We start from the raw sequence: 18,366 nt of genomic DNA, 5'->3' as shown, positions 1-18,366 counted from the left end.
TTTCCAGCACCTCTGGTACAGGAAGGCTTTGGTGCATTTTGTTTTTCTCACTGCTGAGCAGTGCCAGTCTGCTGACACCTGGATGGCTGGAGCAGCTCCTCAGCATCCTTACTGAGCTCTGCAGAAGCATAGGGAATGCTGCTGTTTCCTGGATACATTGCAATTTTCCTGCTTTATTGGATCAACGGGATGTATTGAAATTATCCATCTGAAGCAGCAGCTGTGTTGTATGTGATCTACTTGAGTGATTGTTTGACTGTAACAATGTTTCACGTCTGGCTCCTAGTCTGTCTGTACTGGGGCTTGGTGTGGCTGCAGCCAGGCTAGGAAACAAATATGTTTTTGGTTTTTGTACAAGTTAAGTTTTGCATTATATTTGGACCTGAGAAAGTGTTGGCAGTTCCTTACTGTGATCAAGTGGTTTTTGTTTGTGTGGGTTTTTTTTGTCTTTTAAACACGTGCCAGCCTTTATACCTGTGCTTTGTGTGGGTGTTTATAAACCCACCACTTTAGTCTTGAATTGCAGGCCCTGCACTAGGTTAATGGCTTGTCTCTTTCTGGTTTTAAACTTGGCTGTAGTCACAAAAGCAATGAACTGTTTGTTTCAGCTTGGGCTCTCGCAGAGGTTTGTTTGCATTACAAACCCGTGGCGCAGCTCTGCGGGCCACTGGTCCCGTGGCTGTGTAACCATTCCTGGGCCAGCACGGGTCTCCTCTGAGCACCATCAGCCCAGCTGCATGCTGTGTACCTACCTGCTGGAGCTGGGAATTTCTCCCAGCAGGGGAGATACAATTAAACCTAAATGTTCACAAAATGGCAATAGAAGAGGTTGGGTTTTTCACTTTCAAGTGTAGTGACTTACCTGAGTAAAGCAGTTTCTGAGTGAGCTGGGCTGAGCATTGCGCAGCTCTGCTACTCATAGCTGCCCTGTCTGTGCATGCTTCTTCCAAAGACTGGAGGCCAAGCTACAGCCAACCCAGTTACTGCTTCTCTGTTAGAGAAAAGGATAAGAGTACGTAGGAACAAAGTTGTGTAATGCTTGCTTCTCTTTACCTATTTAATGTGATTTCTCATGTTTCCTTTCCAAAGCAATTTTTCCCCTCTCCTCTAGGTTAATGACCTCAAAGTCAATTCAGTCGTTGGAAGATCTGGCTCCTTCTGATCATTCAAAGCTTTTCTGCAATTTGCACATTACTGCAGTGAATTCTTCTTTCCTTTTTTATTTCCCCCAGGCTGTTTTGCTGAATGGCACTTGCCAGGCTAATTCCTCCATGTTTTTGTAGTGCTGGGTTTTAAACTGCGTCGGAGATGAGTTTAAATAGTTAACTCTTGGCAAATGTCTTATGTCAAAGCTTTGGCATCCTGCTCTTCAGAAAACCTTTTCAAATTAATAACACGCATCCACCAGATTTATTGCTTTCCAGGCCGAATGCCTAGCGACAGTCTTCTGTGTCTAAAAATGGCTGGTGTTGTTGTTAAGGCCATCTTTTAGGAAACTTGGAGTTTGACTTTTAAGTGCAAGTGTGCACGTATTATGAAGATACCAGGGGCACAAAGTGTTTGTAGTGAGTTGGAATGGTTTTGGAGGGATCTCGTGTTGGGCCCTGGGGCATGAAAGGGGTGCTGTGGAAGTCGAGAAGCCTGACCTGTTTTTGTGCCTACAAGAAGTGTAAAATTGGAAGCACTGGTGGATGTATCTCATTCATTCTGTGCCAGTGTGCAGGATAGAACTTGATGTGCTTTTGTGGGGTTTCCATCTTTAACTGTTTGCCAGCTCGGACATCGGTTTTGAAAGCCAACCCCTAGCTAACCAAATCACTGCCAGTGGTGTCTGTAGTTACAACCATTTATACAGTTCAAAAACCAATGCGTTCACGCAGCGCAGAAACTGATCTTAATGTAACATTAACTTTTTTTGTTTGTTCTTTAGACCAATACATTGAAATGCTGGAGAGGAGGAAACTGCCTAAAATTGTGCTTTTCCAGTCCTGTAGTGCGGCCGAGTAGGGCAGGCATGCATTTTGGGATCTGTGTTTGTAAAACGTTTTGGCTTGGCAGGGCAGTGTGCGTTTTTGTTGGGGTATGGATGTCAGAAAAAGTGGTCTGGAAGCTGAGAGTTTATTGGGAAGTGTTTGTAGAGTGCTCCGTGTCATTTCTTAGCTGGGAGTTGAGCACAGCTCAGGAATCTTTAAGCTAAACCAATCTTTAAAACAAACAGAAAACCCGGCCATCCAACAGAGCTTCGTACTGCAGCAGGACAGCCTTGGATTCTCCTCGGCACACTTTAATTAATCATACAAGGTAGTAAATTAAAGTACCTCAGACTGACTTGACAGTCAATTAAACCCTGGTTGATTTGACTGAGAATGTGATCATTAGTGTAATTGGCCAAAATGACAGGAGGCCGTCTTGGAATTGTGCCCACTTGAAATTTTCCTCTAATTCTGTGAATGCAGTCCTGGGCAGGAAGCTGGGCAAATGGATCTCTATCCTCATAATTCCCAAGGATTTTGTGTAGCTGTCTGAAAATAAGGCAAACTTGGGCAAGTAGAAATGAAGGAATGGGTTACTTAAGAATCCAGATGGCAAAACCTTTTGGGGTTTATGTTGTGCGAAGTGCTTTGAATCTCTTCTTTCATTGTGGGATTTGTGTAGAGTTTTGCAAAGTTCACCATGTGATTTCAATCAAAAGGATGTAAATCGAGAGCTGAGCTTTTGTTCATGGTATCTGGATCCTTAAGACAGAGTTAGGCTTTTCTTCCTGCTTAATAACACTTACCTAACTTGGTGTCTTCCTCCTGTTAGAAAACACCAGTCTTCTTCCTTTTGTTTCTGCATCTGTTGCTTTGTCTCGAAGCTCACTGCCCTGCTTTGCTGCTTGCTGGGCTGCAGTGCAGGTGTGTGGCTTTCTGGGTGTTTTGGGGTTTGTGTGAGCCTCACGGCCCACTTTGTAGGACTACAGATACTGGGGTGTCACACTGGGCATTGCTGGGGCTAACTCTTGCTCCTCCGTTTCCATCAGTCTTCAAACATACTTGCATGCTTTGTTCCAGATGAGGAATGGTTAACACCATTGTTTCTTGCCTGTCCTCCTTCCACAGATAATTCTTCATCTCCTTGAAAAGTAACCAAGTGTTAGTTCACTGCATTCAGATCAAAAGGAATTATTTAAGTATGCTTTGGAAATTCCTGGGCATCTTCTCTGTAGTTGAGGAGGTTCTTGGGGCTATTTCTTCTCAGCTGGGGAGATATGAGACTTGATCTTCCCATGGTGCTTCTGTACCACTTCCAGACCTTCAGGGCTCACGGGGCAAGAATATGAGGTCAGAAATTGGAAACTGATCTCTGTGGCAGTCAGCCACGCCAGAACATTAGATACGTTGTACTATCATCTGCAAAGCTCAGTGAGCTCACGCATGTGGGACTCTGCACGTAAAATGCTGTAGGAATACCACAACGTGGGACTGGATAGATTACATTTTTGTAAACAGGCTCTGGTAAGGCTCTTTATCCAGCCTTCGTCCTGACTCAGTTAGATAGATAAGTGATAAGATTCTTGAAATAAATGCTGTCACACATCTTGGAAATTTTTCTTTTTCCTTTTTGGAGAGGACAACCTGAAATTAATTTCATGCAGCTCAACAGAGCTTCCTTGTGAAGGCAGGAAAGGACTTTCTGACATGCTGGCACAGAGCATCTCTGAAAGATGTATGGCATGTAAGATGTGTGTAGCAGAACTGCTGTGTGTTCAGGGGACAGCTGGTGCCTGTGCCTCTTTGTGAGCTTCTCATCACATTGAGTGTATTGCTCAGCTTCTGTGTAATATAAGTCTGCTCAATGCCCAGTCTGCTCCCTGCTTCTTTCAGGTGTTCTGTGTGCTGTGCTGAGTTGCTGTAAATGAACAGTTCAGTGTGGGAAATATGGATAACCTCCTGAGTGTAAGGTTAAAGGGGGGAAAAAAAAGTAGGCCACCTGTCAGGTTTGCCAATCCAAGTTGGATTTGATGGGCTCCAGTCATCCTGATTACTTCATCATCCTCTTACAGAGAAAAAAATTCCCTCACTGTTTTTTTTTTCTTCCCTTGTACTTTGGCAAATGTATCTTATTTCCTGTGTTTTTAGTTGAGCTGAAATTAATAGAGCTTTAAAAAGTGTGCTTGGGGAGAATTGTTCTGGCAGTTTCTTACAAGAAGACTTTGTTTTTGTTGCAGGATTGCTGATGGGTTTTATACATTTGTAGACTAGATCCTTGGTGGATACAAATCTGTGTTCTTACCAGTTAAGGAATTGGTCTTGGAATATGCATAGGTGGAAACTTTGGAAAACAGAATTTTTGGTTCTCCAGCTACTGTTATTGACAGCTAATAGTTTTCCTTAAGGCAACTGAAAGATGATCTGGTTTTTATAGTTAGAGATCCTTTGTCCAGCCCCTTGTGTGAAATGAGTTCTTGTAATAGCACTGTATTGGTCACCAGCTGCTGCTGAAGCAGAATAGAGTGTAAGAGTTTGTGGGTTTCCTTCTGCTTAGTTGTTTGCTTTAGCAATCAGAATGGGGGGGGGGAGGGAAAAACCACCAAAAAAAAAAGTGGAGTGGGGGTGGTGAAAACCTGTGTTATCATTTAAAGTTCTGAGCTCTACACTGATCAATTTATTTCCAGCCAGAACATAAAGTATTTTCAAGAAGCCAAAAGAAAAGTTCATTAGATTGTATTTTCTAATGATGTTGTGGGGGTGGGGTGTATTTATTTTCTTTTTTTAAGCTCTACTTGAGTGTCTTCTGCTTTTTCCGTATTCCCTCGCGCTGATTAGATTGTGTTGGAGTCCTATCAAACTTCAGATGTGCTTACAATAATCTCAATTTCTTGCATTTCAGCACCCAACAAGAGGTGAGAAGACAGCAAAGTCCCTAAGATGTGAGAAGTCCTCCCTTAGCGAAAGAAAACCTTGTTTTCAAAATGGACCGAAGTAAAAGGAATTCAATAGCTGGATTTCCACCTCGCTTGGAGCGTGCTGAGGACTTTGAGGGTGGCACTGGAGGAGATGGAACTACATCCCAGATAGGGAGAGTTTGGACCTCTTCGTACAGAGCCCTGATAAGTGCCTTTTCCAGACTTACCCGTCTCGATGACTTCACGTGTGAGAAAATTGGCTCTGGTTTCTTCTCTGAGGTGTTCAAGGTGTGTGTTTAGTTCTTCTGCCCACATTGATTGCTTCCTGTTTGGTGCTGAGAACATATAAGAGTACTTCTTTCACTGAAGTCAACTGTTCCTGTATTTGCATTACTCTAGCTAAGTGAGTGATGAAGAATTTGCAACTCTCAAATACTTCCTCAGCTGTTTTGCATCACCTGCAAGTTAGCTGGGGAGTTGCAGAGGATATTTAGGAATTCAAGCTACAAAACCATTGGTCTAACTTTTGTTCCCTATCGTGTAGCATGTTACAGAATCATAGAATGGCTTGGGTGCAAAGGGACCTTAGAGGTCATCTAGTTCCAACCTCCTTACTAAACTCAAATGACTGATTCCCTCGTGTAAGTCTGGATGTCTTTAGTTTACCTTGATTCTTAGCTTTGTGGGATTGTACCCATTCCTTTTGCCGGTCTTCTGCTTCACAACACTAGGTGCACCTCTGAATCGGTGAATGATTCTGAATTTGAAACTACAAAACTTATTGTACTGAAGTTACAGTGCAGTTAGCTGCTTTTCTCTATTCCCTTTGCTTCTTGTTATGCCATATCTCTAACTCAAATAATGTGAGATTGATTTTGCAGTGAGTACTATGAGCAAGAAAATCTGAGGTTGTCAGTGACTTGCTGTTAGAGTATTTGAAAAATGATTGAGGCCATTGAAAGGCAGTTTTAAAGTGCTCATAGTATTTGTGCTGTCCTGACTATTGTGGTGAGGCCTGTTGTAGAGGAATAGGATACTGAGTTTATTCTAGGCTTTCAGGCATTGCAAAAATCACTTGTTTCCTTGTCTTAGTTCCTGGCTTCAAATGAACTCGCTCTCCAGATCATTTCCATTTCAATGAAATGCCAGAAAACTATCTTGCTGTATATGCTATCTATTCCATGATACTTAATGGCATCTTTAAGAATTAAAGCCAAGAAACCTTTTACCCAGCTTTACTGCTGTGAATAGATATGTGAATTAGAAAATGTATGTTATGTTAAGTTATTGCCCAAAAGACATTCCTATCTTCATATGTACCTCTCTCTCCTCTTGTGTAAAGGGAAGTTGTTAATTGTTTTTTCCTTTGCTAGACATGTGAAACTCAATTTACACTAACCCCAATTTTTATTTCTTTCAAAATAAAGAGAAGAGGGACATCAAAGTTTTGTATGTTGAGACTTCAGATTGAGGTGTTGCAGTCAGACAGCAGCTACATGCTGTGTGAACGTATGTACTAGGTGAAATAACTATAATACTCTGTCATGGCTTGGTGAGAAACATTGTGGAGAAGTATCCTGAGGCAAGATGACTGCATGCCCAGCAGAAAAGTAAGGTAATTAGAATAATTGGGAAACAGAAGTAGGTGGGGGAAAAAAAAGGTGGTTAAAAGCAAATGTAAATTTCCAGGATATGCAGTTACTGATTTCATTAAGAATATCTTGTTTTGAGAGCACTTGCTTTACACAAGTAGTGACATACAGAGGTAAACATGTTTGAGAACTTCTGTTGATTGAGGAAAAATCCTTGATACCTGATTTACCTTCCTGTGTGCAAAGAAGTCTGCTAACTTCAGAACACCTTTCCCCTGCCATTCCCCTTGCAGTAGAACTCAGCTGGACGTCCCCTCGTGTAATGTTGCAATCAGTGTCATTACTACAGAGGTGGTTGTAGTCTGGGTATCTAGTGTCTGTTTTTTTTCCAGAAACAACTGCAGACCTTCTGCAGGGAAACAATGTTGATACTTTTCTTTCAGATCAATTTAAAAGAGATCTCTCTTCAGTTTTGGCACAAAGTGGCAAGAGTGCATTATGACCTTGTCTTAGATGTGGTTCCATACTCATTTAGGCAAGTTTCTGTTCTGCTAGTTTATCAGCGTGACCACCTCTGTCATTAATCTCACTGAGCTGATCAGATTTCTTTCGAGAACCTTGATGTGCTTCCAGGAAGGAGAGCCTCATGGTTTGACACAGTAAAAGTTCAGTCTGATCTGGAGGCTTCCAGGTAAACATTTGAACTTGAGAATAATCCAAGATAATTCTAGATCTACTGCATAAGTAACTTAGAAAAGCAATGAAGCTTTCCCTTTAAATTAGTAAAAGGTATTTAAAAACAAAAGAAAACCCTTGCATCTCTAGAGCTTTTTAAATTATCCTTTTGCCTGTTGTTTTGTGAATATCATGCATCAGGTTCACTCAGACAATTTATCAAAGAATACTTGCCCTGCTTTGAGGATTTGGGGTCTTTGTTTTGTTACATAACTCACAACTGCTTTCAACGATTTGTTCCCTTCCATCAGTTCTGTGGAACTGATTATCTTTGATTAATATGATCTTTCACAGTGGATAGAAATGTTCTTGATATGAATACATTACAGCATGAACGTGTGTATGTAATGTATGTTAGAAATGGTCTTCTTGCATTTCTAGGGCACTTTAACTCATACAAATTAAGCTTTGTGGTTTATTCAGCATTAAATATTAAGTTAGCATTTTGATTTTTGTCAGTCATCATTAAAGCAATTCAAACTCATTTTGAATGCTAGATGTTGTAGAAATTAGTTTTGAAAAATGGAACTCTATGAAACCACCAGCAGTGTAGTTTGAAGCAGCTGAGTGATGAGTTCCTGTTGTAATTTTCATTGGCAAGTATAGACTTTCAATTTGCTCTTCAGTCAAACTAGACAAAGGTTTTTTTAATAAGTGAATCAGCCATTGTCCTGAACTTTTTAATTCTTAGTTGGGAAGACCAGTAAGAACTGATGGAAGTAGAAGAAGCTGTGGGGGAGATAAACATCGTAGTGGAACTGTATTAGGAGGCAGATACATCTTAAAATACGTGTGATGGAACAGAAGTCAAACTGAAGTCTGTGATCCTCCTCTATTCAAATAAATGTTCTGGTTCAAAGCTGGTACAAAACATTCAAGTTCCTGACATATTTCTTAAGGGCTTCTTGTTAGCACTGTGTTCTGTAGCTGAACTTCTGAGAGAGCCTGGAAGTACTTGGACACTTTGACCTTTAAAAGAGAACGTTTTTTGCTGTTTATGCTGCTTATTTGATGAAAACAAGGAGCATAGATCCAGTATAGGATTGTACAAGTTCAACATTGTATTTGTATGTTGGGAAGTTTGTGATTCTGTGCAGATGTGGTCACTGGGAGTTTGAAGGTTTTGACTGTTAGAAGAGAATCATCACAACAGAAGGAAATTCAACAGAAGGAAAATAACTTGTTTTGGTTGTTGTGTATGCAGGGCTGCCTCACTGCTGTTGCGGTGATGAGTGCAACTAATCAAAGCTCCCCTATCCCACAGCTGGGGAGCTGGGCGTAGAACAGGGAGAAATGTAACCTGGTTTTGTTGGAGAATGTGTTCTGACATGAGTGTTGAGGCAAAGTTGGAGCCAGAACTCAGGTCGACTGGGCCGCAATCCTGGCTGCTTTGAACTGTGAAGCCAAGAGGTCTGCTGTTAGAGACTTGGCGGGGGGTGGGGGAAATCCCATGCAGTATTCTAATATCTACTTACATTTTGTAGCACTTCTGGTGCTGTGTCTGTAAAGGCATATTGTCCTGCTGGTGGGCCTGGTCTCTGGAACATCTGACTTGGTAAAATGGAGAGATATTGCTATCTGACTTCTGTGAAGTGTCTCTGGGCAGCCTGGTCTGGGGGTTGGCGACCCTGCACATAGCAGGGGGATTGAAGCTAGATGATCATTATGGTCCTTTTCAACTCAGACTGTTCTATGATTCTGTGATTCAGAGTTGTCTCTTTTTGTACCTTATAACTTCGTTACTACTTCTCTTGATTAACATTTCTCTCTGTCTGTAACTTTGCAGGCCTTGAGGAGTCTAGTGCAGAAATGCTTGGTGCTGAGCAGTAGTCACTTTCCTCTTTTGGCCTTTGAACTAAGCATGACAGTACTTGCTATCTAAAATAAACAATGCAGAGTAAGAACTGTGCAAGAGAGTGAGTGACAGAATAACTCGTAGGGCTTCAGACAGAAGGGCTATGAGACTATACGGGCCACTTGACAGAAAAAGGCTATCTTGAAAATAGATACTCATGTTGATCATGTTAGACTTTGCCCATTGTATCTTACTAGATGCTTGAAAATAAAGGCATTATGAACTCTTCAAGCAGTTAAAGCTTGGAAGGGTATTAGATGCTCTAAAGGTCACTGTACTTCAGCAATAACTGGTATCTACCTCACTTTTTCAGTATAGGTTTAAGCCTTTCCATCATCATCTCCATCATCTTAATGTTTTTAAAGCAGGCACCCCAACTTGCAGCATCCTAGTTGTGTTCTTAACAATGACTTGTAAGAACTCTCTTTTTGCTTTGCCATGCTCTTTCTGCATGAAGCAGCACTTGTTACTGTAACACACTATTAATTTATGTTGCATTTTTTGCTCTGTTTATAGTGAAGTTTTTTGTTTGAATGTGTTAATTTTGGCTCTGATGTTCCTCAGATACAGTGTGGCCTTCCCTGTGTAGAGAAACAATGAGAGCAGATGCTACAGACTTGGAGCTTTTCTGAGTGGTAACTGGGATCAGTGAGCTGGAAGTGAGCACAGCGTAACACTGAGTAACACGAGGCCTAGCTCTTCCTCTGGAACCTCAGTGGAAATTTCTCTCTTTCGTGCTGCTCTGTCACGAATAATTCTATCTTGAGCTATCACTGGTCAGTTTTTAACCTAGTTATAGTCTATTGTGGCATGAAGTCAGATGTCTTACAGAAGTCTGTGTGTTTATGTACATATATAGCAGCTGTAAAACTACTGTAATTTTATACAATGACCTTAAATTTCATCACCAAATCTTAAAATAACATCCCATTTCAGCTTTACATTTATAAGAACTACTGTAGTCTCCTTAGCTGAGCCAGGCTCAAGAATGTGCGATCTGTTTTTGACAGATATTTTCAGTCTGTCCTTAAAACTTCCATTATTGGAGATCTAGAGCCTTCTTTGATGTAGCCAAGCTGTGGTTTTCTTTTTATTATTATTTATTATTAAACTGTGCTTTTATAGCTAGAACTTTCCAGTTTTGGTTGTTTCTACAGCTGGTCATGTCTATTTGCTTATTGGCTCTAAAAGCAACCCCTTACTGACAGAGGGCTCAGTTTTCCTGTGGCATTTAATGGTTTATCATGTCAACAGAAGCATTCTTCTAAGACTAAAATGTCTGTGGATGTGTGGAAGGAGGAAAGGAGCTATTTGAATCATTTTATAAGTGAGTATGTAGAGAAGGGAATGCCAATTTATATGAAATTTATATGTGGCTGCTACTTCTCCTTGAGGTTGGCGTTACTACATCAGGTTCTGTTTGTGCCATAGTGCCAGAAGTCCAAATGGATTAGAGAGTGAGTATAGAAGTAGGGTAATGAGTAGGAAACTCAACCTATTGGTTACCCTTGGTTTCGTAGGCATGGGGAATATATCTAGTAAGTTTTTAAGTGACATCCATTTGTGCAGTGAGTGTCTTCCTTCAGCTAAGTGTGATGTGTTGTTCCACATCTCAATTTATTCTTCTCTTACTGTTGAATAGAGACATTACAGTGTTCTTTCCTCACGGGGTGATTTGATGCTGTGCCTGGCAGTGGATCTTGTCCCCACACATGCATTGTGGTCTTGCTTTTTTTTTTTTCGAGGGTAATTAATTTTAAGCTTAAAATCTTCCCTTTTTGACGACTACTTTCACCTCGTTGAAGGTGGCAGAAGCAAAAAATATGGGGCTTAAGGCCCCCTATGTGAAGCTATAGTGTTTAAAAACCATCATTAATTGTTAGCTTGAAATAGTCACTCTGTATTACGTGAACTGGCCATGATGGCTAGAGTAACTTGAAAACCCCAAGCCATTGAGTTATATCAGCTAAGTGGCTCTAATCAGTCTCTTTTTACTCTGATATTTGTCAAGAATAGGAAGAAGCACCATTCTGGAACAGAGATGAGGCATAAATACTAAGCAGGATTACTTGTCTCATGCTGTGTGTATCAGCCTTTTGGAAACCTTTTAGCAACTGCCAAGATGCCTTGTATGGCAACCCCTCAGACAATCAGCTGCCTTTTCTTCCTAGTGACTTTTTGATTATTTAGGTGCCAAGATGCTGTCATCCTCGTCCTCCTCACTCAATTAGGCAGTGCTTTTAGCACATAGGCCTTACTCTGATCGATCGTTAATATGACTTAAAAACCTCTTCGGTGTAATTATTCCCTCAGGATTATAAAATTCTCATGAGCTTTCATCCCCACTCAGATGTATCATTAAATTCTGAATTACCTGCCACGCTCGCAAGGCACTTACGCTCCCACATCTTCTGGAATTGAAATTGCTTTGAAAGGCAGAGTAGAACGGAGAACTAATTCATATTTCACTTATCTGACATAAGTCCTGCTTTGATTTATTTTGAGGCTGGATGTGTATGTAACGATTATCATATAGCATCAGTTGAGGAAACTCTGGGACTGACTTAAGAGCTGTCACCAGGTAGTAGCTCTTCTGCAAACCTTGCCTGTCATCGTGATGTTGAAAAACTTAAAGAAAAAAATACAGAAACACAATTTCTAGATTTTTATTGTTGCCTATAGTCTCGCTTGACATCGCTCTAAATAAGATCTAAAATTAACAAAACAAGCTAAAAAGAGTTTTGCGTGCTGTGCATTTCACTTTACCTGGTTTGGTCAGCTAGCTTCACTGAAGAGAAAAATCACTGAAAAATATTGCAAAACTGTCCATATACTCTGAAAGTAAAAGGTTCACTTCTTTAGTAAGAAGCCAGAGCAAGCCTGAGTTGAATAAATGTGATGCTGAAAGAATACTCCATCTGAAAAAAAAGATAATGTAAAATTTTCCATTTCAAAATGTACTTATCAGTTGTTTAGAAACTTGGCCTCCCCTAACTCCCATTGAGCAGCTGGTATGTTAAATGGCTGAGGTAAGCAGAGGATGCTTGTAAATGCTGTCAGTGGTAAGAAAAGCACTCTAATACTGTGACAAGTGGGACCTTGAAATAACAGGTAACCTCTGGCTGGATTTTGTGTGCAGCACAGTGACTTCTGTTGTTCTGAGTCCTTTGGGCCCTTTCTTCTCTTCTGGAAGAGAAATTGTGCCTATCTGAGTATCCCTGAGTTTCCCAGGGGCAAAGCAGGTGGCAAGATTCCCTTGGCACAGAAACGTCTGTGGTTTTTCTGTCTCATTTTCCATAATAATTTCTCAAGTGCAGTTAAAAGGTCTGCTTAGTTTTCTGTTCTGGATAGAGATGTGCAGGGTTGGCAGCTCCAGGATTTTCTGTTTTGCCAGCTGGCAAACATGCACATTTGTGTAAGCTCATTCATTGCTGATACTGAGCGACAGGTGCTGATTTACTGTTCTTCAAATAACGGTGTTGGCATGTTCCCAGCATGAGCATGACTGAGCCTAGAGAACAGAATACATCCCTGAAGATCTTTGTGGCACACCTCTCTGAACACATTTCCTAGCATTGGGTGGGGTGGAGTTAAATGTATTTCAGTGACGATTGTCACTGCTTTTGTCGGAGGCTGTGATTGTAGTGCACGTCTGTGCCACTGACTAAGTTGAAATTTGAAGATGAGAAATGCAAATGATCATATTCATGGCAATAACAGGACAGGTATATTGTTCGCAGCCTCAGATCATTGGGGAATGTTTCTTTACTGCTCCTTAATAGCCACTGGAGTTAAAGAAAGGAAATCCAAGACCTCTGTGATGTGGTTAGTCTGCTGCTGTTCTGTATGAGGAGCATCCAAAATGTCTTTCTTCCAGTGGGTGCTGAGGCCATGTCCAAAATGGAGAGTCTGCCTTCTCCTGTCCTTGTAAGCTTCCTCTCTTTGGGGCTGCAGTGGCACCGCAGTGCTTTGGCACCTTCTGTGTGCTGGTTTTACTGGAAGGGATTAAGGGTTGAAGAGAGGACAGAACTGTGAAACTTTCCATTGAGAAATCAATGTGGAGAAGTGTTGCTTTGTTAACTGACCCACAGCAGACCATGTGTATAACACAGTAACTTCCATGTAGACAAAATGCAGCTCCTCCATGCTGCTAGTGCTTAACTGTAATTATGGTAGCAATAGCTTTTGCACCAGTGGGCTCTGCACAAAGGGGAGGTTGATTTCCTCCCTCATGCATGAGTAACATTTATTTGACAGATTTATGAAGGAAACTTAAGGAAGTTGTTTCTGACCAAAATAAATCTCTCAAGGCTCCCATACAGATTTTAAAAACAAAACCATCATGTCTGTGTGGTGGATAGTTATAATGGCATCACTGATACGGTGTGGGGTTACATGCTTAGTACCAAACTATGTTAGTATGTTGGTAAAAGACTGAAGGTGATAGGAAAAGTCAACCTGGAGTATTTTTGCTTAAAGCATCTGCAGGTTATGTAATTATCATAATCTTTCACACAGGATAAAAGACATGGTAACACTGGAAATATTTAACTGTATATATATATATATATAAAGGAAGTAAGGACACAGGTACAGTGTATCTGTGGGTGTCACAGTAGTCATTTGCAAGATGTCAAATTTCCAGGGCTGATAAATAGTGTTATCACTTCATTTTATAGACTTAGAGAGAGCAGATGCTTGGAATTGAAGGAGCGAGCTCAGGGCTACTCAAAGAGCTCATGAGGCAGCTCACAGTAAAAATGAAGTGTGATGCTCAGTTTTGTAATTCTAGCTCAGTATTTTTCTTTTCTAACTGTGACTTTGTACTTGGGTATAAAGTACATACCTGAGCTGTACCCTCAGCTTGTGGTGTAACAAAAAATACGAGGCTCTTCTGCATTTTGTTATCCAGCCCTTAAGTGGTGGGTCCACCTTTGAGCCTTCTGTATTGCAAAGAGAATTTTATAGGGTTACGTTCTTCTGAAATGGCAACAAAAGAAGTCAACTTCCCCACCCTGGCTGTGCCTGTTTATATCTGATCTCAAGCAGTGGAACAATAGTCCTCTGATTCATTTGTGCTTTCTCTCAAAATAAGACTATGGTCTCTTTTTGCCTTTGATTTAATTGAGATCAAGTTGGTGGCAGAGCTGTGCGCAGATTCCTATCGGAGAATGGTTTGTTTAAAATAAATGGGTGCTGTATTCTGGACCCTGGTTCTACATTACAGAGGGCAATGAAGAAAAACAAAATGCAAAAAAAAATGAGTTGGCTTTTTTTTTTTTTGGCACATGCAAATGGGTTTCTAAAGTAACAACTGTATTGCTTACTAATTATAGGGGTTTTTTTGCAAAAAATTGGAGACTGGCTGTAGGTGTGGAATATGCTATAGTAACTGAATGTGTTACTTTGCTACATTGGTGACATTAGAAGTTACTAAAGTTGGATCTTTGTTTAATGAAAAGTACCAGACCTTTGCACTAAAGAGGAAATGGTAAAAGCTGCAATATTTTGTATATTTCCCACTGTGTGTTTTTTTTAATGCAACAGAAATGAGTGTATCACAATTACTGTCAAGCTTTAAAACATTGGTTTTTTTGGGGGGGTGAAAAATTTCCCATGTATCTTCTGAACCTGTATGCAAGCTCTTGTAACACATGTTGACTGGTTTTGTTTGGCAAGGCTTTGTTACACTTGGCACATTTCTCTCTTGCTACAAGTTGGTGTAGTGACATTATATACACTACTGCTCCCAAAACAACCCCAACTTAGCCTCGCTCCTTAGCATCAACATAGCAGCTTAATGTAATCTGCATTGATGTATTTCTTTAAGCTTCCATTTATCACTTCTGATTTTCCTAGTGACGTGGCACTTTTGATGTGATATTAGCATCATCACTAAGGATATGTGCATCTGACTATGGGGCACTCTTTAGTGCTTAGAAAAACATTTGAGATGCACAGTTTGTAGAACTGGATTTACAACCTAAGGAACAAGTTTGTCTCCTTAATTAAAGGGAGCTTTCTTCAATCAAAGTTTAGCATTCTTTTAAGATATTCATCCCCAGGGTATGAATATATGTCCATGTGAGCATGGTGACTTGATGGCTTGACTGTGAGACTTGAACAAAATGCAGCTGACCCTAACCCTCTGCAGTTTTGGAAGATAACCACAACAAATTACTTTCAAATCAATGTTGCGTGGCTGGAAAACAATGAAAATACAGTGGAAAACTAAAAGCAAAGCTGAAAGCTATATTGGCAGATTTGTAACATCAGTATCCTTCAAATGCTCATTTTAAAGACACTTGGAAAGGGACAGTTAAGGTAAAGGTTAGTAAGGCTGTGTGGAAGATGAAATCAGATCAGTCTTTCCCCTCACCTTCAGTACAGGCAAACGGTAGAATTAATGTTTGGATATTTAGAAAGCTATGGCATACCTATGACCTAATAAACAGTTATTTAAATGATATTTAGTCTTCCAATGACCAAACAAACAAAAAGACTTTGTAGCAAGTAGTAAGTTAAAAATTAAAAAGAGCAATTTTCCTGGCCATTTATTGTACGAGCTGAGTACGTTTACATATTGGCTAGTTATTTTGAATATGAGCTCCCCTCAATTGCTGTTACAAGTTTTCTTTCAAGTATGTTCCTGTTTCTGTGCCTGGTTCCATCACTTCACTGCATACCTCTTTTTTTCAGTAGGTAAGAAGGTCTGGGACCAGAGCATGGTCTGAAGACCCTGGCCAGGCAAGCCTTGCAGCTAGCCATAGCCAGGTCAAAGTACTTACAAAGTACTTTGATCCTAGAAGAATCAGAGTCCAAAGGGACACTTTAACTGCCTGCCAGCAATAAAACAGGGAGGCAATATCTGGTTACTGTGACCTCTGAGTTAGAGACACATAGGTAAGCAGACTGAGAGTCAGAAGAGTGTGCAAAGGAGCCTGGGAAGGCAGCTGTAGGATTGTCAAAATATTTCCAAGCACAGACACGATCATCCAGACATCACTGAGAGGTTACTTGATCTCATATGCAAGGAACTCTGATTAATAATAACGTCAACGGCTTTGATAGTTTTACAGCCATCTGCTAGGGTTCCTTGTTTATATGTTGAGCATATAGGCATGTGCTGAGGCAAAATGTCCTATAAGCAAATACTGCTTTTGATCAATAATATTTCTAAAATCTACTGTTAGCTTCTAGAGCTGTTCTCTTATGTGCACATTAGTAGCCTGAAAGGAGATAAAGGTTTAGAAATGGCAGAGTTTTGGCAAGGAATACCAGCACAGAGCCCAATTCAGTTTAGGCTATGAATGACAGCTAAGTAGGTGCACAATGTAGTGTAACTGATAGCTGTGGCTGTAAGGAAGAGCTGACAGCTCAGATGGTCTGGAGCTTGACTGAGACCTTAAAAGCAGGACCTGTCTGTTCCCTCTTGGCAGTCCATTCTTGCTGTGGAAATGCTGTTTGTCAACAATGCTTCAGAGGACAGACCACAATTAGCTTTATGTATATACTCTAAGTGACTGGTATTGTGTTTCATAATATATATAAGCTAATATCTGATTTTTATTCTCAGTATTGGCTACTACTAAAGAAGATGACTTTCAGGCTTCAGGTCTGCTTTTCCCTCCTAACTTGAAGAGTACCTTGTGTGAGACCAAGTCCCTTTTCTCCCACTTCTCCTTTGGTTTGATTTGGTAATTTGCTATTCTATCAGATTCAGGGGGAATATGTCCTCCGACATCAGAACGGTAAATAGAAGTTCAAATAAGATGACTGGTATTAGCTTACAGTGTCCCTTTAATTGAAACAGAAAGCAATGCAGTGCCAGGTGACTTTTAGAGAACTAGTAACATGCCCACATGCTAGAAATTGAGCTGTTTCTTAATGTAATCAAATGGATTTTACAAAACAAAAAGGCCCCAAAGCTCACCACAGAACCCACTGCAGCCTGTCAAGACCAAAGAGACTCCAGCAATATTCTGAAATGGAGGATGAGAAATATTCTTTGCAAAAACTGCTCATTTTTCTCTGTTCATGGAATTAGTACTGTGGGCAGCCCAACCTTTGAGAAGTAGTTGTTAACCTCTTCCTTTTGCCTGTCAGACCTGAAAATCCAGGAAGCACACAGGATGATTGCTTCAAAAACACCTTCAAAAGTTTACATAACTCAAGAATAGAGTCCAGAACAAGGAAAAGGCAAAGAACAAGGAAAAAGGTTCTTTAGTAGGGCTCTAATTTTACCTAAAAGCTGAGGCAAAAGAACTTGAAATTTTGGCATGGAGCTAAGTGAACTAGATAAATGGCCAAGAGGTAGCCAGCAGAGTTAATGACGGGCAAATACTGCTCAAGACAGTATTTCATCCAAGTTTCTGCTTACCTTCTATCTCTGTTCCTTCCCTGCTGGCAGACCTTGAAGCTTCTGTGTCAGTGGAAAGCTGGTTTCTGAGGAAGTTCTGTTGGGAGCAGATCTTTGCCTGTATGACTTAAGCTTCAAATTCTTTGCCATTCCTTATAAAGCCCAAATTACTCCACCACAACACCCATTTTCCTAACCCTTCTCCCAGAGGAAGTGTTTCTTGTGCTGTTATGTATAGATGGAAAGTTTTAAAATTGTCCTTATTCTTAATTTGCATTGGTAGAACAAATCTCCCTTAAATCTATGAAAGCTTTCCTTAATTTTGGTTCCCCAACCAAAGAGTTGACACAAAACTGAAATCTAAATAAAATACATACTTAAAAATACATGCATATGGAAATTGACTTGTCCACCTCAGCTTGTTCATTCAAATTGGCTAGGTATGAAAAAGCTGCCTAAAATTAAGAGTTAATGAAAGCAGACAATAGACACAGGAAACCTGGCAAGTAACAGTAAACCTCATCAACTTAACATGCAATCATCCCACTTAAGAGTAATAAGCATGCCAAACAGGCAAAACAGGTTAAACATGGAGCAACTCTGGATTACCTTGTTATAACACTAAAGCTGTAGTTTCACCAGGTTTGTTTTTTTGTTTTTAAAGCCAATATTACCACTGAAAAGAGAACTCTCAGCTCACCAATTTACTGCTACTTTCTGCTATCCATGGTGGTCTCTATACCCTTCTCCATCTCCTTTCTCTGATCCTTTTCACAGTGGGGTTACTGTGTGACTGTGGGTTAGCCAATTGAGAAGCTCATGCATGGGCAGGGGAGGAGCAGGAGAAAATGCCTGAGAGCTATTTTTCAACTTGCTCAGTCTGATGATGTTGTTTGCCACTCTTAGCTGCAGTGCTTCCCATGCTGCCCTGCTTCTC

At 40.5% G+C, this 18,366-nt stretch overlaps 1 protein-coding gene across 1 annotated transcript in view; it reads left to right on the top strand.

Annotated features, from left to right (window-relative positions):
• TESK2 (testis associated actin remodelling kinase 2) overlaps window positions 1–18,366 on the top strand; it is a 68,948-nt gene that overhangs the window by 2,956 nt on the left and 47,626 nt on the right. Inside the window, exon 2 of the mRNA XM_031601399.2 lies at window positions 4,873–5,176. Coding sequence (XP_031457259.2) covers window positions 4,955–5,176 — 222 coding nt within the window. The 5' untranslated portion in view covers window positions 4,873–4,954. The remainder of the gene's footprint in view (window positions 1–4,872; window positions 5,177–18,366) is intronic.

The sequence above is a fragment of the Phasianus colchicus genome, chromosome 9 (genome assembly GCF_987193195.1).
Source record: "Phasianus colchicus chromosome 9, bPhaCol1.hap1.1, whole genome shotgun sequence".
NCBI lineage: Eukaryota > Metazoa > Chordata > Aves > Galliformes > Phasianidae > Phasianus > Phasianus colchicus.
This window is presented reverse-complemented; position numbering and strand designations above follow the sequence as displayed.